At 40.8% G+C, this 27,711-nt stretch overlaps 1 protein-coding gene across 1 annotated transcript in view; it reads right to left on the reverse strand.

Moving 5' to 3' along the window:
• SLC6A11 (solute carrier family 6 member 11) overlaps window positions 1-27,711 on the reverse strand; it is a 116,124-nt gene that overhangs the window by 59,577 nt on the left and 28,836 nt on the right. The window contains exon 5 of the mRNA XM_056856495.1: window positions 27,305-27,437. Within this exon, the coding sequence (XP_056712473.1) occupies window positions 27,305-27,437 (133 nt within the window). The remainder of the gene's footprint in view (window positions 1-27,304; window positions 27,438-27,711) is intronic.

Below are 27,711 nucleotides of genomic sequence, written 5' to 3' on the forward strand. Positions count from 1 at the left end.
AAAGACAGTTCAGGCTTGGTTTGAAGTAAAACCCACATATTTGTCTTTGTGGTGCTCCATGGTATCTGTAAAACTTTCCTCCGAAACCACATTTCAAATGAATGAATGGTGCAGTGGCACACCAATTTCTTTTAAAACCAACCATAGTTTTTCATGATCCACACTGTCAAAAGCTTTTCTGTAAAATATCAAACACAAGCTGATTTTCTGCTAAGATTTGCTTGTGTGCTCCAGAAACCAATGTAAATTTGCAATATGATCTCTGGTGTCTCTTCTTTCTCTGAATCCATCTTGAATATTTGGCACTTCTCGATCCATACATGGTCAGTCTTTGTTGTAAGACTTTGAGCATCACTTTACTTGAGTGAGAAATTAATGCTATGGTCTGATAGTCGCTGTAATCTTTGATGACTCCTTTTTTTGGAATTGGTATATAGATTGAGTATTTCCAGTCTGTGGGCCATTGTTTTGTTTTCCGTATTTGATGACATATTCTTCTTAAGATTTTGATGGACTCCATTTCTGTGGTTTGGAACAGCTCTCTTGATGTCCCATCTACTTCTGATTATTTGTTTCTCCCAATTGCTTTCAGTGCAGCAGTCCTGTTCAGTTAATATATTTCCATGTTGATCTTCCAGCATCTATAACTGTGCTTTAAATTTACCCTTGATTTCCTTGATCTTGTGCGAAAGATCTCTTGTTCTTGCTTTTTTGTTGTCCCTATGTCTCATAATTTGTCTCCAAAGTCGAAAACAATCACTTTTGATTTCAAAAGAGGGAACTTTCCTAAAACGAGGGTATTAGTCAAAATAAAGTTAATCAGAGAATTAAGAGCATCAAATCCCTCCAGGATGCCTGCAAATGCTGATCAAGGCTCAGACAGAATGCATACTCAAATCAGGAAAGGTACTAACAAGTTTAAAAGGATGCCTGCAAGGTTAACAAGTCAAGTGAAGGAAGCTATCAAAGGCAAAAAGGCTCCTTTTAGAAAGTGGATGATTTTCCAGACCTAGGTGAACAGAAAGGAGTTCTGGCAAAACAAATTTAAGTTGAAAATAAGTTGAGCAAAAAGAGAATTTGAGGAGTTGACAGTCAAACACATTAAAATAAACAATAAGCATTTCTTCAAATATATTGGAAGCAGAAACTGGCTAGAGAGGCAATTGGGCTGATGACAAAGGAATAAAAGATGGGGAGCAAAAAACAAGCACCAGTCCCTCTGGCCTCCTCCATTTTTCTTCCACCCTCGCTCTGTTCTGCTTTTGGAACAGTCAGATTCCAAATTGGGGGGGGGGGCAAGGTAGCGCTTTCCTCAAAGCTTCCCTCTATTTTCTATAGGTGTGGAACCCATTGTTCTTTAATGATAGGATTGGGGGGGGCAGGGAATCCATGTGCCCAGAGAAGTGTTTAGCTGAAAGTGGGAATGGGGGGGGGGAGGAAAGAAGGCCCCTGGAAACGCTGGCCATGATCCGGCCACATTGCATCGTGAGAGACAGGAGGGCTCCTAGCTTGCGCACCAGCCCCGATCCAGCCAGTGTGCATGGCGGGGGGGGGGGAGAGGAAAGAAGGCCTCTGGATTGCGCTGGCCATGATCCTGCCACATTGCATCGTGAGAGACAGGAGGGCTCCTAGCTTGCGCACCAGCCCCGATCCAGCCAGTGTGCATGGAGGGGGGGGAGAGGAAAGAAGGCCCCTGGATTGCGCGCTGGCCATGATCCGGCCATACTGCGTCGTGAGAGACAGGAGGGCTCCTAGCTTGCACACCAGCCATGATCCAGCTAGTGTGCATGGGGGGGGGAGAGGAAAGAAGGCCCCTGGATTGCGCGCCAGCCATGATCCGGCCACAGTGCATCGAGAGAGAGGAGGGAGATAAGAGCAGGCTGGCCGCCCCTCTTCAGAAGAGTGATGGGAGGGAGTTTCGCCTTGGGTTTTCCGCTCTCAGGATGCACATTTTTCCCATCCGATTTCTCAAAAATCCCCCCTCCCCTCTGGGGCAGAGGGGCCAACAGCCCCTTCCTTTGAACATCCCCCCCATGGGTCCAGCTGCCCTAGACTGAGCTACCACCACCCCCAGAGCACGAGGAGCACATGGCGTGGCCCCGCCGGTCTCCCCCTGGAGCCGTCCGTCCTACGTCCCCCTGGGCTTGGAGGTGTGGGCCCAGCTCCAAGGCCCATCCCGGGCGAGGGGCGGGGAAGGCGTGCGGGGATGGAGGGAGAGAAGTGCCAGGATTCTAGGCAGGCAGGCAGGCAGCCAAAGGGGCGGTATTCTTGTCCGAGCGCAAAACTCCCCCAGCCAATCACCGTTCTTGGGGGAGGAGAAAGGAGACGTCCTGGGGAGCGAAGCAAACATTTTTTCATGGGCATCCGTGCAACAAAACACCCGTCCACAGGAAAGATCGTCTCAAAAGTGGTTTGGATTGCCTCTCTTTTAACCCGGCTTATTTTGCTCAGGGGGGGAAAACACGGATCTGCAGTGAATAACCAAAATTTGACTCCGACGCAAATCAGCGTCAAAACAGCAGCAAATCTCCATGAAGAATACCCCTAGCTCTCAGCTGTATCTGTAAATGGTGATACTACTGACCAACCTCAAGGGCATATTGGTAATGGGAAAAAGAAGATATTCATAACAAAACATTTTCCACAGCCAATCTAAAACTACTGGAAAATGTACTTTGTTAAATGTAGTCATGGATTATAAAAGAAAAAAAATACAGAAGCCATTTTAATTGCAGCTCACACAAATAGAAAGCAAAAGTAAAAATATTGCTAATAACAACAAAGAATCCTAACTAACAGTGATTCAATATCATAGGAAATGGCAACAAATGGTCTGCAACTACTTTTAATTATACTACAATCATAATTGATCTTACCATGGAAAGACCTCCAACCTTTGCTTATTGCTGCCTTGGTGGCCCTAGTGAGGGCAGAAGGCGATACAAATTGTGTAAAATAAATAAATAAATACAATGCTGTATTTTTTCAAAAACATTTGCCCTAAAGTTGTCTCTTATTGAACACAAGGAAGTTTCATATATTGCACACTGAAAGTAGGGTTGCCAGCCTCCACATGGGGCCTGAGGTTTTCCTGGAATTACAAATGTTCTCCAGACTACTGAGATCAGTTCCACTGGAGAAAATGGCAGATTCAGAGGATGGAATGTATGCAATACGTCCCTGCTGGCTCTACCTCCAAATGTCTAGGAATTTCCCAATCCCAAATTAGCAACCCTACCTGAAAGGGATTGTTATGAATATGAAGCTAGGTTTGTATGATGGTAAACTATTTCAGATACACATCAAAAACTTTAACTGAGATGCATTAGCTAAAATAATTTTACATTTTGCTATATATTAAATAATAATTACTGATTGGATCCAAAGTAGGTATTTTCTCCCACCCACCATGAGTATGTGGAAGTACCTTCTATTCTCACTTGAAACTGGAGAAAACCTATGTTATCAAAAATGCCAACACCGCCCTGCAAAATATTCTGATAAGATTTTCTGTTGGTGTAGCCTATGTTGTCAGCCATCCCCATCCCCAAACAAAACTTTTGCTGTCATTCTCTACCTATTTATTCTCCTCCATTTGCTTCCTTGTGCTAATTTATGTGTTCCGCAACTTGTTATGATTGGGTACATCTTGACAAGTACTTAAAAGATTCCTGTACTTTTTTCTCCTTTTCCCAACACATAAACTTCTCTGAATAAAACAAGAATAGAACAGTTACTAATTGCACAAGATCCTGGTTTAATTGCCTCTAATTGCTAAGTGTATTAATTTGCATACCAATGCTCAAACCAGTTGTTACAGATCACTGCTATGACCCAGCAATGCCAATGTCTGCAATGAGGAAAACAAAAACAAATGTCCCGTCTATCTGTGTTTGTACTACCAGCTGTTTAATTTGAGGTTAGTTTTCTAGATTATCGGTACTTTATCAGAAATCATAGTATACGGTTTACAGTGTGGCAAGATTTGTTTAGAAAAGATGATATTGAGGGAAGAAAAACAATACAGCACATCATTAATCTGCTGAAAGAGAATATGCAGCAGCACCTACCCTGGTAAATTTAGCCATCAAAGTTAAAAATAGGGTTCTCATGCTGCCATTATAACACATCAGTTCACACTCATCATAGCAACTTCAAATCAAGTTCAATTAAGTAAAATTAAGTGGCTGAAATTAAACTTCATTCCTTTATCTTCCTTCTGCTATGGTCACAAAATATGCATAAAATGTTCTTTAGTGGCCAAAGAATTATTTTTCCAAAACTTATCACATGCAGTGTTATTTTTCTCATTTCTACACAGTAGTCTATGATGCTGTTGCTAATAACAGAAATTTAAATTTGTGTAGCAATAAACAAGATCCTGGTTTATTCTTTATTTTACACAAACATTTGTATCTTTAATTTCAAATACTTGGAAATGAATTCTAAACTAAAAGTTGTTGACTTAAATCCTGCCTTGATTTCCATGGGCACAAGAAGGGGGGTGTTTCACCGACTCCTCCCTTTTGTAGCAGCCCAAAACACTCCCCAAATGCTGCTCCAGAGGGGGCAGACAGAAGACTGTGGAAAGGATAAATGGCTTAGCTGGGAATCAGTAGTCTCCCGCAGGAGTCAAGAATCAGCAAAAATCCCCCCTCACACACACTCACACACAGAGAGAGAAATCTAGGTGGAACTCTAGCCATAGAACGGGAGGAAATACTTAACTGGGTCATCACATGAATCCAGTGGTACCTTTCTATCCCTGAATGTTTTATGGATGAAAGAGTTCTATACTTTTTGGTGACAATGCCAACTGGCTTCTGCACTTGTTACATGTGTACTTTGCGCTAAAAGGGCCACTTTAGCTTCACAATAACTGCAAAATAAATTAAACTAAGAGATATTAATTTCCCCCAAAATTTCCAATGAGCTTCATAGCTGAGGAGGGATTTGAACCTGAATTTCCAATTTCTAAGCCTAACAAATCATGCCCTCATTTTACAGCGTTTCTTAAGAAAATGAAGCATTGGCCAAAGATTAATGACTGAAGGTGGAGGCAGGTTGAGAGTTCATGCTCTAGAAAGCTTTGGATGTATTCAAAAGTTATTAAACATGGAATGTGTGTTCTCTTGCCCTTCTGAAGGTAAACCAAGGAACTGGCATAGTTTTTTCTGAGAATGCTTTAATTACATACTTCTACTTATGGTTCCTTTTATTCCTATTAGAGAAAGTTTATCTGTTATTGCATGATGCCTATTTGAGTGATATTGGTCGTTTATGCATAGGTACTTTAACTCACATTCACCCACAGTCTGAATGGGTTGTTCCTTGGAGTTATGCATGAGTTTTCCGTCCATTAAAGATGACCTCGCTGCCAGCCCTTGCAATGTCCAGATCTTCCCATTCCTCTGTTAACCTGACTCTTCCATCTTCCCTGAGCAAAGCCCGGGCAAAATCCCCATGCATAAGGCAAAGTGCAGGACACACAAGCTTGGTTTCGCTCACAGCCAATTACAAAGCAGCATGTCCAGAGGTGGGGATTGAAATGCTTCCTGCTTCCTCTGAGCTCTTTCAGAAGAAAATCTTTTTAAAACCTAGGCTTGGATTTCTCCCTCCCCGCTTTCAGATTGCTTCGAGGTTTTTTGTTTTGTTGTTGTTCTTAAAATGCTTTTTTATATGGCAATTGGGTTGGGGGGATTTTTTCTCACAGTAAACACTACAAGTAAGCCAATTATAAAGCAGCGTTTAAAGGAGGTAGGTGATGTGAAGGACCTCTGCCTGAGACCCTGGAGAGCCGCTGCCGGTCTGAGTAGACAATACTGACTTTGATGGACCAAGGGTCTGATTCAATATAAGGCAGCTTCATGTGTTCATGTGTTCATGAGCGGGGACTTGATTCAAGCTTGGAGACTGCTGGTGCATAGATTCCCAACAGTAAAGTATGGGTCCAGCAAGCAATGAACCTACAGTAAAACTCCAATGCATAAATGACCATTGTGTACATTTAAATATATGTTTTTACTTTTATTGGTAAAAACAGTTTAATGTATTGGGTTTCCCTAGTTTAATAATTTTACAGTTGTTCCACATGAAGAGATTTTACACTTTATGTATTTATACTTTTTGCTTTGTCTGAAGTGTCAAAGAACCCCCAAAGGAATTTCAGACAAATCTGGCAAACAGGTGTATAGAACACTGCAATCAATGGAAGAGTACATTCTTAGCTCTGCCACTTCAATATAAAAAATAAAAAGGCAGTCTGATGCTCTACACACTCCAAAATGAGTCTCTTTGTTTTCAGTAGGGCCTTTCATTCTTGGGCGATGTGCCATTTTTTGCCCCCTCCCCTTCTCCTAGTCTCACTTGGCTAAGCCTCAAAACTCCATCCTCCCCCTTTTTGCTGTTACTCCTCTCACTCCTGCTTCAAGCCTGATTTCCCTGTCCCATTGACTTGAAACAACTCTTTCACCCCTTGTCTTTTTTCTTGGGGACACCAGATACAGCCATGAACAGGTTCCGCTAGGACTACTTGTAGGTAAACACATCTTGCTTAACAAGACCACTTCTACTAGAAAAACAGCTACTTTATTTCATTCACCCAATTCTATATGCTGTATTGCAGTTATTTCTGCTCTTCCCTTCTTGCTGTTGGTATTTTCACAAATATCGCCCCAAGTTCATACCTGTGTATACACAGGATTCCATAGCTGGGTTGAAAGGGATATGCATAAAGTCCATTGGTGAAGTCCCTTGCTTCCTTGTGGGTATAGTAGTTCATACCCATCCAAGAAATTTCCAAAGTATTGCCTCCATAAGTACAGATTCTAAAGAACTACTGTTAAATATTTACTGCAGCTAGAACAACCAGATGTTTTGTAGCCTCTTTCTGCCTCATGAAAAGTATGCCATGGTAAATGCATGATGCTGAAATTATTGTTGCTTCCTTTGAAAGTCTTCAAATATTTGGCTTCAGTAGGAAACTGAATTAGGCACCAAAAATTCTAGGGTTGGCCCTATTCTCCACAATGCTTGGATGCCTGCATGGTGTAGTGGTTTGGAGCAGTGGACTTTGATCTGGAAAACCAGGTTTGATTCCTCATTCCTCATTAGCAGAGGCTAATCTGGTGAACTGGATTTGTTTCCCCACTCCTACACATTAAGCCAGCTGGGTGACCTTGGGCTAGTCACACTCTCTCAGTCCCACCTACCTCACAAGGTGTCTGTTGTGGGGAGGGGAAGGGAAGTTGATTGTAAGCCAGTTTGATTCTTCCTTAAGTGGTAGAGAAAGTCGGCATATAAAAACCAACTGTTCTTCTTCCTATTGTAGCATACTCAAATCTCATGGAAAAATCTTTCTTGCAATTCTTACTATACGTCGAATTTTAAATAATATTTATGTGTTTGGGATAATTGCGGATGTGTTATCACCATGTATGACATACTGATTATATGCATAATACAAACTGAAGGTGTCTGGCTATCACTGAAATAATATATATTTTGTATACAAAAATGTTACATCTGGCTCTTTTGCTCATTTATTGTAGTATAAAATTAGTGCAATGTTGTTAAGCTTAACCACTAAGGGGGGGGGGGGAAACAGTCAAGGGAAGGGGAAATCTGCTTACATCAAAAAATATTGAATACAAATAATGAAATGGCTTGGATAACTAAGACTGACAGAAATTTATATTATGTAATCCTCATCCTTTATATAGGAGTTATCCAATAGTTGGTACTCCATGCTTTTAATAGCCTAAAAAAACCCTCATTAATATTTAAGATAGTCACATTTATTTTCACAGCTATTGGACTGATCTTGTCTCTAAAATAGAGGGCCAATTAAAAAAAGATCGCTGCAAAACAAATTCAGTTGGAAGAAGAAATATAAATTATTGCAATAGGTTACTGCAATTAAATGGTAATTAAATGCTAATTGCAGTTTCCTGAAAAGCCCAGGTGATTCCTATACAAAGATTTCCATGGTTAACAGTTCCTAGATATGTTTAAAAGTTCAGTGGTTTTAAGGGTGTGTTTTTTTAAAAAAAAACTTCAAACAGAGGAGGTTGGATAGCCTAAAAACTCTGCATGCATCTCATGAATGTTCTACTTTCCTCCTCTGAATACGGAGATCAATCTTGGACTGCATGTTAAAGCCTCACTATGAAGGACCATTCTCAGCTATTACTTCAAGCTGAAACAAAAGACACTTCGGGAGATACAATCATTGCTGCCTAGTTCCTTTTCCTGAGACCTTACAATGGCTCTCAGTTCCTTTCTTTTTCGCACATCTTTCTCTTTTATTTTCTTCTGCTGTCCCTTTACACTTTCTTTATGCCTCATTGAATCCATTAGAGTCTTTATATGGTCTGCTATTGAAAAAAATAAATTTTCTGTGTGGAACCAGTGACTGAATCTTAACTGCTGGCAAGCCAAGCTTAACTCCTTCTGATGGGACTTCTGCAAAATTAGAAGGCACAAGGTACACAGAGTTTGTTTCTGAACTCTGTGAGTTTGTGCTGATGTTACACTTCTTAGATTTACTGCAAGTGCTTGGGAGTTTTCTGGTCCTTTCCTCTCTCCTAAACAGGCAGGCAAACATGAACTGGTTGAGGGGAAAGTGGTCTCAGCTGGGATAACCTGCCATTTTCTGGATCTTATTCCCAGAGTACAAATCTTTTCTAATGTAATTGCCAGTTCTAGGTTTGCATTCAAGGGATGAATACACCGCTGCCAGATGCCACTGTTTCTAAAAGCTAGCAGCAGATTATGTCTTGTATTTTTTTATGGTAAGAAAAATGGCAGAAAGCCAAACTGTCCTTTTCAAACATTGGTATCTGAAAGTCAAAGTGCCAAGATATGGACATGCAAATGGCTCAGTAACACATAATATAGATAATTCACAGTGGGTAGCCGTGTTAGTCTGTCTGCAGTAGTAGAAAAGGGCAAGAGTCTAGTAGCACCTTAAAGACTAACAAAAATATTTTCTGGTAGGGTATGAACTTTCGTGAGCCACAGCTCACTTCTTCAGATACAGCCAGAATGTGAATCCATCTGTCTTTAAGTAGAGGAGAGTGAATTCAGACAAGCATTAGTATGCAAATGTTAACAGTATGTAAATGTGAATAGCAGGTGTGATGGGATTAGGTGTGGTATGCAGAAGAATCTGTGATGTCCAGGGAAGAGATGGGTGTGGAGAAATCAGCATTGGTAATGAGTCTTGCATTCATGGCTCATTACCAATGCTGATTTCTCCACACCCATCTCTCCCCTGGACATCACAGACTCTTCTGCATACCACACCTAATCCCATCACGCCTGCTATTCACATTTACATACTGTTAACATTTACATACTAATGCTTGTCTGAATTCACTCTCCTCTACTTAAAGACAGATGGATTCACATTCTAGCTGTATCTGAAGAAGTGAGCTGTGGCTCACGAAAGCTCATACCCTACCAGAAAATATTTTTGTTAGTCTTTAAGGTGCTACTGGACTCTTGCCCTTTTCTACTACATAATATAGAACAACTTTCAGGGGGTGGCAAGATTCCAGGCCTCAACTGGGAGCTCCCACAGAGCAAGGGGAAAGTTGCCCTCTTTAAAGAGTCACTGCCTGAACTATAGCCGCAGCTGATCAGCTGAATCTCCAGGGAGAGAGATCCCAGATATACTGACAGGCAAAGTGCTTCCTTGCCTTTTGTGAAGTTTGTCTTCCTTGCAAGAGGCCGGGAACAGCCAGCATTTGTAGCACTGCCTTTAAAGGAGCCTAGGATAGGGCCAGTAAGGGAGGTCCCTGTCTATATATGCTAGGATGCACAGGAGAGAAGCCAGAAAGAGGAAGAGCAAGTGGGTGTTTGTAATAGGGCTGTGCAAAAAAAAAAAATTGGTAAATTTTGGGATCAGGTTTATTGGGCCCGATTTTTTTTGGGACACCTGAAATAATCCGAATACCCATATCTGTAAATATGGGCATTTGGCTTATTTTCTGGTTTCCTGAAAAAAATTGGCCCGGGGGGGGGGTCATTTTTCGAGCCCCAAATTCACAGTGTAGCTTGAAGGGGCTGTCCTTGCACAAACCCCAACGTTCAGTAAAGATTAGGACAGGGGGTCCAATTTTATGGGGTTCGGAAGGGGTCACCCCCCCTCCACTATAGGTAAGCATATGCATAGACCTCTGCTGATGATCACAGGGCCATGCTAGATATTTATATAGAATCCTTTTGTCAGCATGCCCAGGCAAACGGCATGTTTGCAACATACTTTCAGCCATAGTACTCTTAAGAAAATACCAAAGAAATTAAGTAAAGTAATAAAGGCCTACATGTGTATAGGACGAAAACAGCATTCATCAACCCTATGCAGAGAAATACCCCACCCCCCTCAAATCTATACATGGCTCCATTCTCCAGGTTTTTTTGTTCTCCATTGCAGGAAAAGATTCTGAATTAAGATCATAAGAAAAGCTATTTTGGATCAAACCAAGGTCCATCAAGTCCAGCAATCTGTTTACATGGGGGCCAATCAGGTGCCTCTAAGAAGCCCACAGACAAGACAACTGCAGAAGCATCCTGCCTGTGTTCCACAGCACCTAATACAATAGGCATGCTCCTCTGATACTGGAGAGAATAGGTATGCATCATAACTAGTATCCATTTTTACTAGTAGCCATAAATACTCCTTGTCAAGAAGTTGAGGTCTCTCAATTTATTGGAGTGTGTTATTTCTTTGGTTCAGGCCTGTGAGGCCTATGAGTTTTGTGCTGTTAGGATTTTGGAGCAGTAAAATAGTTACACTTTGAAAACTGCTTTTGATGGAGGGAACAAGATGGGCCCCAGCTGGTGCTTGTTAAAGCCTTCTCTCCCCTATCTGGAATGCAAGGCTGTGCCTTGCTCTAGTAATTAATCGGTCAGCCATCATGACAATGTCCAGGTGCAGGTAGTTCTGTAAGCTTCCTCACCTGAACACATCAATTAAGGAGTCAGCATTTCCGACCAAGCAATTAATTACCAGCTAAGTGCTTTCGTTTTCTCGATTGGTTTCTATGAGCTCATCCTTTTGAGAAAACGAATATAAGGACAGACCAACCCTAAACAAACTATGCACGCTTTGGGGTACAGCAGGAGAGCTGTGCTGGCTGCATCACAACCCATTTGATTTTGGCCCTACGGGGAACCTCTGGTCAACTTGACCTGCTTGGAGAAACTTTGGACAATTTGTGGAACTCTTGAATGCTGGAAGCATCTTTGGAAGTTGGTAACTATAAACCTGATGCAAGAAACCTTTGCCAACCCTTTTGAATCAAAAAGGCTTTTGAATATACTAGGTAGCTATGCTAAATAGTTTATTATTTTCTTGCTTAACACTTCATGACTTTTTCTTTCCTGTAAACCAGCTTGAATCTTATAAATAAATTGTTAGCCTTTAAATGGCTTGTGTCTTTTGATTTTGGGATTCCAAGCCTAATTCTAAGTGCCTTGTTTGAGTGTAAAAACCACCTACCAAAAACCTAAGACATTTTTTGGAGTGTAATCTTTCCCTGGCAGGCTTCTACCTTGCAGGGTAAGCGTTACACTTAACTTTTGGAGCTTGGCTGGAGGTACCCTGGATTCCTTGCCTGGAGGCTCACCCTTTGGACCCCAGGGTTGGTGGCAGCTACCGTTAAACTTGGGGTGAAAGCCTAGAGTTTGATGTTTTGGGAAACCTTTGACCCAACCAAAGCAGCCCAACTGGTGGAGACTGGTTGTGGCTCTTTGACACTCCTTTCTTCCATGAACATGTCCACTCCCCTCTTAAAGCCTTCCAAGTTGGCAGCCATCACCACAACCTGGGGCAGGGAGTTCCACAATTTAACTATGCCTTGTGTGAAGAAATACTTCCTTTTGTCTGCTTTCTCACCCTTCAGCAGATGACCCCAAGTTCTAGTATTATGAGAGAGGGAGAAAAGCTTCTCCCTGTCCACTTTCTCTACACCATGCATGATTTTATAGACCTCTATCTACCCCTTATCCAACTTTTTTCTAAGCTAAACAGCCCTAAGCGTTTTAACTACTCCACATAGGGCAGTTGCTCTAGTTTCCTGATCATTTTGATTGCTCTTATCTATACCTTCTCAAGATCTGCAGTATCCTTTTTTAGGTGTGGTGATCAGAACTCTACACAGTATTCCAAGTGTACACAGTATTCCATAGATTTGTATAAGAGCAGCATGATAGCAGCAGTGTTATTCCCTATTCCTTGTCTAATTATGGCCAGCATGGAATTTGCCTTTTTCACAGCAGCTGCACACTGGGTTGACATCTTCATCGATCTATCCACTACTACCCCAAGATCCCTTTCTTTGTCTGTCACTTAGATTCATGATGATAATGACCGGCTGTAGTGGGGGTGACTGCATATTTTTGAAATTGCGTGGGCACTAATATACGGTACTAATGAGTTCCCCTATCCACAGTACATTTTGCAGTATGAACTGTTCCTTCTCATTACCTTTGCTATCATATAGTGGCCATGACAATTCCAGATGCTCTTAGAGGTGGGTCCCTAGCAGATGTCTTAGCAGATGCCAGGTATGCTTACTGGTGATTCCAGGTCAAAGCTGTAGTTTTAGCTACAGAACAGGCCAAATTGGGTGATGCTGTTGGAGGCAACTTGCTTTAAAGACAAATCAGAATTGGATGGGACACGGATCTTCCTTTCCCTTATACTTTTACCAAATTATTTAATAATTTAGTTATACCCTTCCTTTTGGATAATGTGAGACTACAAGGCAGGTAATAAAGAAGATAAAACTTTAAAACTACAACAGGTAAGCCAACAAAAACAGAATAATCAAAATGAACAGATGAACCAAAGATGATTTTAAAAAGGACAGAAAGCAGCTTTAAAGACATGTTACCCAACATCAGTTGAAGCAGGGTGTGTGTGCACGCGAGCACCATCAAGTCACAGCTAACTTATGGAAACCCTGTAGGGTTTTCAAGGCAAGAGACATTAGGAGGTGGTTTGCTATTGCCTGCCTCCACATGGGCTGAGAGAGTTCTGAGGGAACTGTGGCCAACAATTTAAAAAATACAGCACATGTCAATTATGTGAGAAGCTCAGATGCTCTAGGCCAGCAATTAAATACAGCCTATGTCAACTATGTAGAGGCTCAGGTGGTCTCCTTAACAGCTTTCATATGAAATTAAATGGTGTCAGGAAAGGTGGGGAGTTCCATAGTCTTAATGGAACTATCAAAAAGACCCTGTGTGATGTGGCCTCAGTGGCAGATCTTAGCATGCTGGTATGCTTGCATGACAGCAGATGAAACTTAAACACTGAACTTAAAAGGCCAAAACCAGCAGCACTAGAAATAAAATGGCAGCAAGTGAAGTTGGCAAGGTTGTATGTAATATGTTCCATTTTGTTAACTACAGACATCAGCTGGGTTATTGCATTGTGTATCAGCTGCAGCTTCTGGATTCTCTTCAAAGGCAAACCCATTTGATCATGTTACAGTTGTTATCTGGAAGTAATTGAGGCATGAATGTCTGTAGCTAGGTTATTTCGTTCCAAGAAAGGTCACAGCTGGACATCCAGTTGTAGTGCCAGTTCTAAGAGAATATCCAAACTGCAAACCCTAGTCTTAAATAACAGTGCTGCAGCATCAGACAGACTGGTGGAAGGTACACAAATAGAAATCCTATTCTATTTTATGAGCCCAGCATCAGTAAACCAGCATCTCTACACAGAACAGCAACTAGCGTTCCCTGACTATAAGCTGAGAAGCCAGATGGACAGAAATGGGATGTTAACTCCACCTGCTGCATCTATTCCTATCTAGGTATATGCCAGTTCAGCTTGGTCATTCAGATTTAAATCTTGGATGGTAATTTTTTTATTCATTGGCCTACCATTACCATTAGTACTTTAAGACCTGATGGGTTGATTGTTTGGTACTTAGGATATTCATGGCTGATAGGGAACCAGAAAGGGATTATATCCTGAATATGTTTTTTTATTTATTTATTTTAACATTTACATGCCAACTTTCCACCCAATTTGGGCCCACAAGGCAGCAAACAGTTAAAAAAATTACAAACTATACACACAAATAAAAATATAAACAGGAAGGAGGATACACAAGAGAATGCCAAATGAAACAACAAGGTCTTCACATGTTGTGGAAGATAATAATAAAGGGGAGCAGATTACTCCAAAGCCTTTATTGCCATAAAAGATAAAGCATACAAAAGCAAATACAAAAGACCATAATATACAAGATACATCAGACCGCCATCATTTTTACAGTGAAACTGATTTAAGTGGATTACTTAATTTCGCAGTCCTAAACCAGCCTTATTTGATACACAGGTGCTCACGTTATTTGATTGCAAACTGTAGACACCTTGCCACAAATTCAATTTTTATTGGGTCCTGAGCGGTCATAAGAAGAGACACCTTAATTTTGGTGGGTAACCATTCCCTGTCTGCAAAAAGTGGGTCTATAAATTGAGAATGACACCCTAGCATAAAACAAACAGTTAAGTAGGACATGAGGAACTGATTCTATTTTGCCCTCCCTGCATGGACAGGGCCTATCAGCATATGAGACCTTATTAAATCTTCCATAAAGCAGGGCAGAAGGAAGGGCATTAAATCTAGCAAGCATATAAGCTCTTCTCTGTTGGGGATCAGTTAAACATGTAAGGTAATATGCCAAGGACTGATTATATGGCCAGGGCTCCCAATGTAGAGGGGAGCATCTACTGCATGCAGATCTTCTAAGCTCCTGCAGATCTATGTCCAAACGTCTGTTCTTAATCAGCTCAAAGGCTGATTTCTCTGTAAGACAGAGCAGAGAATCCAACGTGATTCCAATTTATCTAATTTTGTTTTTGATATAATTTATCCAACTAGATCGTTCAAATTCTGTTAGCATATGATGAGCAAAGCTGTTAAACTCAAATTTGAAATACCAATGTAACCAGAATTTGGTTGTCATGAGCAAGGCTCTGGTTTCCAAATGTATTTGGTTTGTTTCTAGGCAGAGCAATGTGTAAGGGACACAGGAGGGTAATCCAAGAATTTTCCGTAGGAATTTTGCTTGTATTTTTTCAACATCCTGGTTTAAAGCATGGATCCAAATTGGAATTCCATATAAGAGCTGAGAAGCTGACTTAGCATTAAAGACCTTAAGAGCTGCAGGAACATACTTGATGGCCTTTGGTATAATAAAACTGGGTGATAGCCGAAATGCTATTTAGAACCACAGTTATCGCAAGTTTCCTGTGTGTCACCCAACTTGCTCTATAGTGAAATTAATCTCCTAGATTAATCTCCCTTTGGTGCCACAATCGAGAAGTCTCTTTCTTGGGTTGCCACCTTTCTCACCTGAGATGATGATGGAACCCAAAGCAAGTCCCCCAAAGATAGCCATCATGGTTGCGTAAGTTCATAAGGGAGGAGGTGGTCCTTAAGGTGTGCTGGTCCCAAGCAATATATGGCTTAGGACCAGCATACCTTAAAATGGAACCTTGTGGGACCCCAGAGCTCAATCACTACCTTTTGAAATCTACCCTCCAGGTAGGACTGAAACTACTGCAAAATGGTACCTCCCAAGCCAACCCTTCAAAGGTGTCAAAAGCCACTAGTAGGTCCAGAAGAATCAATAGGGTTGCATTCTTTCTGTCCATCTCCCAGACCAAGTCATCCACCAGAGGGACCAAGGCTGTTTCAGTCCCATAACAAAGCCCAAAACCTAATTCCTGTTCTTCTCAGCTGGTACATCTTTCTCCCATTACCTCCACACTATGATATCACTATGATTTTTCTTCCTTTTGACATGAAATTGTAAAAATGCATGTGACCATTACAAGTCTTTGAACAGAAGACAAATAACTATCCTTAACCAATTATTTTGCAGGCTTCTGTTCAATGTGTTTTCTTCAATTTGTGACAGAGGTCTTACAGAATAAAGCCCTAAGACCAAGGAGGAAAGAATCATTTGAAATTCAACAGCCTGCCAAAACTGATTAGGAGGTCAGCCTCAAATGTTTATACATGGGGCAGTACTGACAGGGTCCAAGTTCTTTCTCTCATTTCCTCTCCTCTGAAAGCCTTGAGAAAGAGGAAGTGAGAACAGTGGGTCAAAGGGTTAATTTTTTTTGTCTCAGGTACTACAAATATATTAGCAATCCACTATTCATGTTTGCTGCTTAACATACACATACACATCCTTCTCTTCCTTACTTGAATTCTGATATAACATAACAATATAAACATGAATAGGTATAAGCTATGGGATACATCTCACATTGTCTCACCGTTTTCTCTCTTATGTCTAGAAGGGTGCCAGTGTAATTTGGCTGGCATGCTTAATTAATCCCAGGTTCAGTTCAAGAACCTTCTCTCAAGGTCAGTGACCAATTCAAGCAACAATATACTTGAGGGGCCCTGAGCAAGTGCAGTGTGTGGTTCCCTCACCACTGAATCTACCCCATTAGAGACTGAAGGATGGGCTTTCAGATCAGAGAACAGTTTTTAGACAGGCATCAGCCGTGACACATCTTTTTTTCCCCTAGAAATTAAGCACAGCATAATTAATCCAGGGTTTTATTATTATTTTATTTAATAAAAGTTTTATTATTATTTTATTTAATAAAAGTTTCCCAAATGATAACATTGATAATTAAAATAAGCATTGCCAGAATTGTAAATTCAGCTATACCTTTGTAATTTAGTTTTTTTTTTAAGCATAATAAATTAGGAAGTATAGAAGTTTAGATTAAAGTATTTTGTCAAAGAAAACTGTAAGTTAAACTTTACTAGAAGTGACCTTTTAAATGCAATCAAAACTCATTTCCTCTGCAAATTAAAATGAACTAATAAGTATAAAATAACATTAGAAACTTTAGATAGACTATAATTAACATAAATTTGTTTTATTAATATGTAAATGTAATCAACTAAAATTAAACACTGATGTGAAGATAAAAATATTTACATCACTGAAGACTTCAGTATTGCTATTGTTATTACTCAAACCTCTCCTCTGCCAGAGAGGTAGGCTACATAAAGTAGTGACCTGAATACTGCATATTGTTCAGCAGTGGGTTGTAAGGGATTGGGAGGAGTGCAATATGCACAGACCGCAGAATACTGAAAGAGTGAAGTCGGTGGATTTCTTCTGGTTGTGGCAAACAGGGGCACAACTCTGCTGTAAAAAAACAGCAAATATGAGCGCTAAGTAATGTGCAAAGCAGTATATGCCAATGGTAATTAATAATCTTTGGACTACAGGAGCTGAAAAAAGAGGTCTTTATTTCCTATCTTTTCTATCTTTTACTTGGACCAGACCATTGTTCAAATGTAATCTCAGCATTCCTTTAGACTTCTAGGCTCTATGGGCGAAAACGCATGGTCGCTTTAGCCTCCTTTCTTCCCTGTTCCAGCCAGGATTCAGCCAGGATCGAACGCACGAATCCTGGCTCAATCCTGGCTGGAACAGGGAAGAAAGGAGGCTAAAGCGACGGTGTGTTTTCGCCCTATATTTCAGAAATTCTAGCTGCAGCTTATTTTTGTAGCTAGTTCATCCTAAAAGGGCTTTACTACCATGTAACTCAGGTTTCAGAATTTGCTGGTTCAGAATATGAATGTAAACAATACAATTTTCAGAATAATTCTCTAACTTGGATTGTACTACAGTATCAGCCAGTTAGGAAGTTTGGATACTTATAGGGGAACTGAGGGATGGGATTCTCCGGGCAATTGAATTTATGGAAGGACTGAGGGGACAGATTCTACCTACTGCACTCCCAATAAGCACCAGGAGAACAGGTGGTCTGAAATGAATTTGGAATTGGGTTTCAAAAAAATCAAGATATTTTCAATTTTTTCCCCTATTATCTGAACCCAACCTAGGGGATTTTGCCAGCAGTATTAAGCAACAAAGTAAAGGAAGCCATAAAAAGCAAGAAGGCTTTCTTTAAAAATTGAAACTGTACCCGAATGAGGAAAACAAGAAGTTGTACAGACTCTAAAAAGAAAGAAAGAAATGTAAGTTGGTGGGAAAACCACTAGTTTCAGACAAGACACACCAAAGGGTTTATAACTACCTCAAATGTGAACTTGTTAATCGCTTAACAATCATATACAATTTAGCAGCAAAATCAACGTTGCTGCTAGAGTACTGGAAAACAGCAAACATAATGCCTATTTTTAAAAAGGAGATCTAAGGGGGATATGGAAAATTACAGGTGATTTAACAACCCATTCCTGAGAAATGGGCTGAAAGTTCTTTGGAGGCAGTGTGACCCCGCCACCAGCGTAAGTACTCTTATTCTGTGATAAGAGACACGCTGACGGTGGGAGCAGTTCCATCAGCGCCTGGGCGCTGCAGAGGTGCACGCTGCTCCCCGCCACCAGTCTCTCCAGGACCTCAATCCCAGAAGAGAAATGCAGCTCCAGCATGGGGGGCATTCCTGGGGGTGGAACTGATGTTAGCTTCCTAAGCCCCTCCAGCCCAGGAATGCCCCCTCCACCACTAGGCTTTTCATGGCGCGGCTTCACTGTTTTCAGTGGGGAAAAATGCCCCAGATTCCTAATGTCCTAGTTTCCTAATTTTTAAAAAGCTGTTTTAAGCCTTTCAGCGGCCCGGAAACCACTTTGGAAGTGGCACCATGGCTACACCATCCCCGGCCACCACAAAGCTCAGGAATGAACTCAGGAATGAGTCTATTGCAGCTAAATTAGTGGAAAATGTGATTACATGCAAAATTACAAGAGGGGACCGGTGAGATTCATGGGGGAGGAAAATCCCATCTGCCCCAGTACCAATTTATTATGCCCCCAAAGCCCTTTCTGCCTTTCACTTCCCCTTTTTCATGCCCACTCACTGCTTTTTGTCCCCATTTTCCATCACTCACCATTTTTCATTTTGTCTTTTATTCCCCCCTTGCACCTTTTCATTCCTACTTTCTCCATCTCCCATTTTCTCTGCCCTCTTGCTGCTTTGTGTTTCCCCTTTTCCTGCCCCTTGGATGCTTATCACTCTCCCTTTCCCTGCAACCTCACCACTTTTCACCTTGTTTTGCTCCCCTCATTGCTTTGTTAGGACGTTCAAGAAAGCCTGTACAAATTAGGTGAATGGACAAAAAACTGACAGATGAGGTTCAATGTAAATGAATGCACAGTAAGCCAACAACAACAGAAACTTGCCTGAAATGTACCATGGATGGTATGATTTCTGCCCATAAGCACGATTTTCTTACTCCCCTTCCTGCTGCAGCCCAAACTGTCCCCTAAAATGCTGCTCCTAGAGAATGGGGGAACCCCAGGAACGCCATGAGGGGGAAAGTTGGAGGACTGCTGGAAGGAAACTGACGGGAGGGGAAATTGATAAAACTCTCCCAACACACACATATGGATGTGTTTGATGGAATCCAACCCACTAAATTTAAATGTATACTGAAAGAGTGTGAAATGGGGGTGCTGACCAGGAAACACAGCTCAGTGTTGTAGAAGATTGTTCAGTGAAAATGTTGGCTCTGTATGTGGTAGCTGTGGAAAAAAAGTAAATTCAGTGCTAAACATTTAGGAAGGGAATGAAAATAAATGGCCTGTATTTTAATGCCTTTGTTTATACAATATGTTGCGAACATGTTCAGAATCCTTAGTAGAGCTCTGATAGGCCTATCTCAAAAAAGGATATCACAGAGCTGCCAAAGGTGCTGAAAAGGGTAACCAAAATGACTGAGTAAGAATGCCTTTCCTATGAGGCTAGAGTTTGCAGATTTTCAGTTTAGAACAGGGTAATGAAGGTAAGATGAGCTGTACAAAATGATGTATAGTGGATACAGAGAACTTTTGTACTGCCAAAATGCTAGAATTTGTCGGCATTCAGTGAAATTGATGGGCAGTAGATTCATGGCAAGCACATTTTATTTAATGTTTTAAATTTTATATACTGCACTTTCTCCCTTATAGGACTCAAAATGGTTGACAATTTCATAAAAGAATGGATACAGATAAAGCAATCCTTCCTGTTCAACAACACAAATCTAGAGAATCATGCTACGTATAGTCCCTAACTACCAAATGCTGAAAAGCTACAGCTTGCATCACGTCCTAAATTCTAGTAAGGAAAGGATCTCTCTGGTAGGCATTTCACAGTAATGGTACTTCCACTGAGAAGATCATGCTCAGACTGCAGGTGTTCTTGTACATGTAAAGTGCCATTGTGGCAGCCGATTTATGGCGACCCCATAGGGTTTTCAAGGCAAGTGATTAAGCGGAAGTGGTTTGCTATTGCCTTCCTCTGCAAAGTCTTCCTGGGTAGTCCCCATCCAAGTACTGAACCTGCTTAGCTTCCAAGATCTGATGAGATGGGGCTATATTATAACATTCCACATCCCTTAAGGTGTTCTTACAGCCTTATATAAAGGCATGTTTAGTAGGAGCACAGTTTATATAAGGAGAGGCAGCCCTAGAAGAAGAGGAAGAAGAAGAGTTGGTTTTTATATGCCAACTTTCTCTAACCTTTTAAAGAAGAACCAAACTAGCTGACAATTTGCTTCCCTTCCTCTCCCCACGACAGACACCATGTGAGGTAGGTGGGACGGAGAGAGTTCAGAGAGAACTGTGACTAGCCCAAGGTCACCCAGCAGGCTTCATATGTAACAGTGGGGAAACCAACCCGCTTCACCAGATTAGAGTCCACCGCTCTTAACCTCTATACCATGCTGGCTCATGTTGGTCCCAGGCCAAAAAGGGTTTTAAAAGTCAATCCCAATACTTTGAATTGGGCCCATAAACTAACATGGTCGATACAGATGTTCCAGAGCAGGAATTACATGTTTAACCAGCTAGTATTTTGCACTAGCTGAAGTTTCCAAGACATCTTCAAAGGCAGCCCCAAATAGAGCACATTACAGTAATCTAGCCTTGAGATTACAATGGCATGAATCAATGGGGCCAGGTCAACTGAAACCAGCAGGGAAGATAATATATGTGCCTGATACAGAAGAAAAAAAGATTTCTTCACTGCCACACAAACTTTCTTCTGAAAAACAACAAAGCTGGATTGAAAAGCATCCCTAAGCTCTTGGCGAGAACCAATGTAACTGCACCCAAAGTGGGCAGAGTAATCTCTTCCAGAACATCAGCTTGCTATCCATTATTTCCTTCAACTAATTTATGAAGTCATACTTTCCTACATACCTATAAGCATTCTACGAATACACAGACAGCAACTACTTTGGGGGTAGCCTGATTTCATATGACTGGAATGGAGGCCAACAATTGGTCTATTAGATATAATGATACACCCCAGAATTCCATGAAATCATTCAACTCCCAAAATTTCATAGTAAGGTTTCAATGGGAATTCCAAGGTACCCAGCATTCCAGGGTATTCTGACATGCTCAGGATAGTAGCTAAGGCTGACAAGAGATACAGGATGTAGTTCCCACAGGGCCAAACTCTCCCCTAGACCCAACTTGTGTTCTCTGCAGCCGCACAGCAGCTGCAAGGAATGGCTTCTTTTAAAAAATGAGAGCCCAACTGGGCTCAGAAAGTTGCCACCCAGGGAGGGGGAGGAAGAGTCCTGGACTCCCCCCCAAGTCATCTTCCCACTTAAAAACTATGCTGGGGGAGAGTGATTTCCCTGCTTTTGCTGCTCCACTTGCACAGATACCCCATGAGGAGAAGCAAAATCAGAAAATAACTCCCCTGGCATGGTTTTCACATGGCTGTGGGAAACTTGTATTTAAAAAAGAATGTTTAGTCTGGCCCAAGATCAATAACTCAATAACTCAAGATCTCACATTCATGGGAGCTATACCTTACATGCTTCCTACTGCACATGCTCTAGGGTATAATGAAAGTTTCATCACGAGCCCTCCCTATCACTACCCTCAAATCCAGATAAGTTTGGTGAAGGTAGAGGAAAAGTGGAAGGATTTCCAGTGGGACTCTGAACTTCTGCACTATCAGCAGTTTAAACCCTCTACTCCTGTCCTTGAGACAGCTGGCAATCCAAATTGCAAGCTTCTTCTGTCAGGAACAGGAGTAACTTCCACATGACATGGTGATGGAACTTTATCCATTTGTTGATGGAGTAGAAGTTAGGAAGCAGGGCATCTGGCAAGAGCATCTAAGGGGAAGGGAAAGACTGGCTTTTTGTCTTAATAGCACACACACACACTATCAATTTTACCAAGTCATATTCAAACAGCAATTTTTAATATAACTGGTGGTCAAAAATTTGATGCAGTACTTGAAAGTATTTTCAATATCCTAATTCTGAGCCTGGTTTAGATATGGGCTGCCTCAAATTTGGTCCATTTGGCTAAGATGGACCAGTGTAGGACCAGTACTGTGTAGTCCACATAGCTGACTTCTTATGTTCATCAAGAGGCTGTGTTGTTATAGGAGAAAATGCACCTACCGTTACATTTCAATTTTTAAGATGAATGCAGGAACAATCCAAAATTAACACTAAAATTCACTAGCTTTGAATTCTGGAAATTCACCGACCTGTGTGCAAATTCATTGAATACAGGTAAATATTTGTTTTAGCACAGATCTCTGCGCGTCTCACCTATATCTAAAGAACTCCTTAGCAAACTGAAGAATTGTCAAGCTGTAAAATGGCTCCTTATGTTTTCAAGGATCTTTATACTTCCTGCAGTTGCCCTAATCCTGTACATATTTGTCTACACCATATAAAATACAGCATCACCTTCCTTTCTACTTATCAAAAGAGGGTTTGTTTTTTTAAAAAAAATGTTGAGTAGTTTTGCATGAGGCAAGTTTAAAATGCAGCTCTCCTGTCTCAAAATAGGTCAACTTCTCTTTGATCATTTTCCCATATGAAATGGATTTCTGTAACAGAGAAAGATACAGAGGTGGCATAGAGAATGTATTATGCTGTGTGTGGGTAAACCAACAAAAGCAGAGATATGAACTCTTTTCCCTGAGGCTATTTAAGCATTTTCCCTGCTAATTTATGACTGATCCCCAGCTATGGGGATCAATATATGAGGCCTTTCCCTCCTCACCTATTGGCAGTCAAACATCATGAATTAATGAAACATACTGTTGTGGGCAAAGCAAAATCACTCCTTCATAGCATGGATTTTTCATCTACAAGCAGAAAATTCCTCTACTGTTCCTAGAGCCATCAACCATACGCACACCTACACACTCCAAACTTTAGTAGTTTTAATATTTCCTCTAAATACTGTCCTTGCACTCTTTCCAGTAAAGATTAGGCCTCCCATAGGAACAAGCACTTTAATTGTCAAAATTATAATAATACTTTCCCCCCTCTGTTTAGTTTTTTCTGTTTGACCAGCATATCTCTGGATACAAGGAAATGTGATCTCCCAACTAATATCACATTCTTTAGTAAATTTCTTGTCATTCTGACGAGCAAAATATATTTTTATTTCTTTTGTTTAAAAAAACAGAAAAAATCAAGGGAAAAACCTCAAACACCAGCAACTAAATAAAACTAAAAAAAAGTGTACATAGAGCCAAAACTATAACACTGGTGGCAGATCTACACATATGTTTCTATAAAAGATTTCCAATTATCTCAAAATAAATCCACACGCAATTGTCGTTTATATGTAATGTGTTCAAATATTCTAAGGTCCTGAATCCACTGATTTACTGGAGGTGAGCATTATCTTTCTATTGTTGTAATACAAGTCTTCTAGCTGTAGTAAGGGCATGGAGGGGAGGGGAGGCAGCATGGTATAGCCAGATTTCATCAGATCACAGAAGCTAAGCAGGGTCAGTACTTGGAAGGGAGTCCTCCAACGAAGACTCTGCAGAGGAAGGCAATTGGCAAACCACCTCTGCTTCTCACTTGCCCTGAAAGCCCCTTGTTGGGGTTGCCGTAAGTAGGCTACGACTTGATGGCACTTTACACATACACACAGGGCATGGAGGGTCCATTTTCATTGACCACAGGTTAGCCTCCAAGAGATGGGCAGATAGTTTAAAAGTACATAAGCATCATCAAAAACCAATGAACGTTTTAATACAAAATTGCTATAATAACTTCTTCACAGGAAAATAACAAATGACTGGACATGCCCAAAGCATATTTATAAGGGATGCATCCTGTGAGTTATAATGCCATTAGTTAGATACTTTATCATTTGATAAAGAGTTGTTGTGTTATCCAGTATACCCTAAACATGCTGTAAAAAAGGCAAATTCCATACTGGCCATAATTAGACAAGGAATAGAGAATAAAACTGCTGATATCATACTGCCCTTGTACAAATCTGTGGTGAGACCACACTTGGAATACTGTGTACAGGTCTGGTCACCACACCTAAAAAAGGATATTGCAGAGCTTGAGAAGGTGTGGAAAAGAGCAACCTAAATGATCAGGGGACTAGAGCAACTGCCCTATGAGGAGTGGTTAAAATGCTAAGGGGAGACATGATAGAGGTCTATAAAAATATGCATGGTTTGGAGAGAGTGGACAAGGAGAAGCTTTTCTCCCTCTCTCATAATACTAGGACATGGGGTCATCTGCTGAAGCTGGAGGGTGAGAGATTCAAAACTGATAAAAGGAAATATTTCTTTACATAACGCGTAGGTAAATTGTGAAACTCCCTGCCCCAGGTTGTGGTGATAGCTGCAGACTTGGAAGGCTTTAAGAGGGGAGTGGACATGTTCATGGAAGAAAGGAGTATTTATGGCGACTAGTAAAAATGGATACTAGTTATGATGCATACCTATTATCTCCAGGATCAGAGGAGCATGATGAATATATTAGGTGCTGTGAAACCCAGACAGGATGGTGCTCCTGCAGTTGTCTTGTTTGTGGGCTTCATAAAGGCACCTGGTTGGCCACTGAGTGAACAGACTGCTGGACTTGATGGGCCTTGGTCTAATCCAGCATGGCCTTTCTTATGTTCTTAAAGTTTTTTGCTGAATGTCTCAACCAAAGCAGGTATAAACATTAAGGCCATATCCCACTGCTTTAGCAAAATAGGGTGATCTAACTTCTTATTCCACTCATTCCTGAGACTCCGTATCTCATATTTATTAATCAACATCAAATATTTATAAACAAATATTGTAGGTTTTGCTTTCTGTCTTGATTCAGTTAGAGCTTCCAGAAGCAAAGGGACGTTTTAACCGCTCCTCATAGGGCAGTTGCTCTAGTCCCCTGATCATTTAGGTTGCTCTTTTCCACACCTTCTCAAGCTCTGCAATATCCTTTTTTAGGTGTGGTGACCACACCTGTATACAGTATTCCAAGTGTGGTCTCACCATAGACACTTAATGCTGCAGGGCCATATTTAGATATCATCAAATGTTGCAAATGGAAGCACGGATTCCCAGATCTTACCGGGAGTCCACTTTGCTGCCTGAGCGGGGAAGGCAGCAGAGGGAGGCGCGGGCTGGGCGGTGTCTCAGGCGGCAGCGGTGAGTGAGCCTTCGCCTCTTTTCTTGCGCCAATGGTCCTGCTGCCTAGGACAAGCAGTTGCCTGTTGAGGTTCAAACTGAACCTAACAGGAGTTGTGGGCTGGGGGAGGTAGTTGAACGGGCAGATGCTGGAGTCAAAGTTTCACTCTGGCAGCCCACTCCGCCTAAATAAAGGGGTTTACCCAGTTGGAGATTCAGTTGTCTCTGGATTTGTATATCAGCAATTAACTTGTTCAAATTTAGAATAATCATGTGAGTAATATTTCTAGGAATCAGTATTTTTAGATAAATAATGACATCTGGGCACCACTAAAAATGTCCATAGGCAAATACACTCTGATATATTGTCTCCCAGTGGCGTCAACTCAGATTTTGTCCAATTAATTGAATATCCAGACAAGTCTCCAAAGGTATTAATCATATTAATTCATGCAGGAATAGAAGACTGAAGTTCCAAAATAAATAATAAATGATCATCTGCATAAAGAATAATTTTAAATTCAAAAGAGTTATGTACAAAGCCATGAATATTATTATTTTGTCTAATGGCACAAGCCAAAGGTTTCAGATATAAATCAAAAATAAAAGGAGAAGGAGGGCAACCCTGTCTAGTCCCCCTCTCAAGAGGGAATGGTGCACAAAATATGCCATTAGTCAGCATCCTGGATCTGGGAGAGGAATAAAGAATTCTAATCCACTTCAAAAATTCAAAAGGGAAACCGAATTTAGTCAATGTAGCAAAGGGAAATTTCCAGTATATTTTGTCAAAAGCCTTTTCAGAATCAAACGAGAGAATGGCAACTTGATCAGATCTCATACTATTTAAAGCAATCAGATCAGTGACCAGCCTAAGATTATCAGAGCTTTGCCTACCTCATATAAATCGTACAAGGAAGGTATATGTGAAAGGGGCCTGAATATTGCTGCGAGATGCAGATGATGGCTGGACTACTCAACATCAAGAGTGGTAGACAGCTTTTGTACATTACTTCTTCTCCGAAGGCAGAAATTCATTTATAGGGGAGAAAATGAAGGGTACACATCTCATGGGCACCACTGGGGTAGGAACTCATGCAAGGCCACTGCAGTGTCTGATGCACATGGCAGATTCTCTCTTACAAGTTTATCTCAAATTACAGCCTGATTGTTTTGTTCTACAAAACCAAATGGAAGTCAGTGAAAAGTGAGCCAACCACTATCTGCATATTATTGCTAGGGTTCCATTTGTTGGTCACATTATAATGTGACAAGACTGCCATATATGTATGTAAATATATGTGTGAGGGAGAGGGGGGAAGGGAAAGAAAGAGAATGAGATAGAGAAATGTTCAAAATGACTTCTTAAATTAAGAATTCAAGGAAGACCTTATACTTTTTAAAATAATGGTATCTTCCCCGAAATTAGCATTATTTGTTTTAAATAAGCAAAGCTTAAAGAATATATTAACAATAATGTTGATTAAACACAGAAGAACATGATCATCAAATTCAAGGACAGTTATCAACCAATGCAAATACAACCATAGTATCAAATATGAATATAATGATAATTGACAATATAATTGTTTTAGAAGCATTATATGAGAGGGGGCAAAGGATAATCAGCTTTCTTCCCTCATTACTACTGTACCATAAACATGCATGCGTGAGACAGAGAGAAAATACTTAGGTGTTCTGGACAATCAGTTCTAACAATGCAATCCTAAAGATAGTTACTAGGGATTAAGTTGCAGTTCCACTGAATTCAATGGAACTTGCTTCTGAGTAAGCGTGCATAGGACAGCACAACACACAACTTTCATTTAAACACATAATCACAAAATATTGTAACCTTATCTAATATACTGATCCATTATTCTTACCTTTCCAGTTGACTTTGTTCCTTTCCAAATGCAAAAATAGCAGATAGTCCAGGCAGCCAGAAGACACAATGCTAGCTCCCACCGAAGTTCCCCGATGTGCTCAATTCCATCTGAAATGGCCAATACCCTGCGCCTAGAAAAAATAACCATCAATTGCAGATAGTCCAACCTTATCAAAACAACCTTATCAAAGCAAGACAGGCAATGACTGCAGAACATTTGATACAGATCTGGTCGTTATAAATTTGGCAGGCTGCCAAGCAATGCAATTATTTCTAACTTTCATTATTTGTTAGTCTTGCAATTAGTATAACAGTGAGACAAGACTGACTCTGAAAATAAGAAACCTTAACAAATTGTATAATCCCTTTACCATAACACGTATAAAAGGAGTTCCCATTGAAATT

Source organism: Euleptes europaea, chromosome 1 (genome assembly GCF_029931775.1).
Source record: "Euleptes europaea isolate rEulEur1 chromosome 1, rEulEur1.hap1, whole genome shotgun sequence".
Classification (NCBI taxonomy): Eukaryota; Metazoa; Chordata; class Lepidosauria; order Squamata; family Sphaerodactylidae; genus Euleptes; species Euleptes europaea.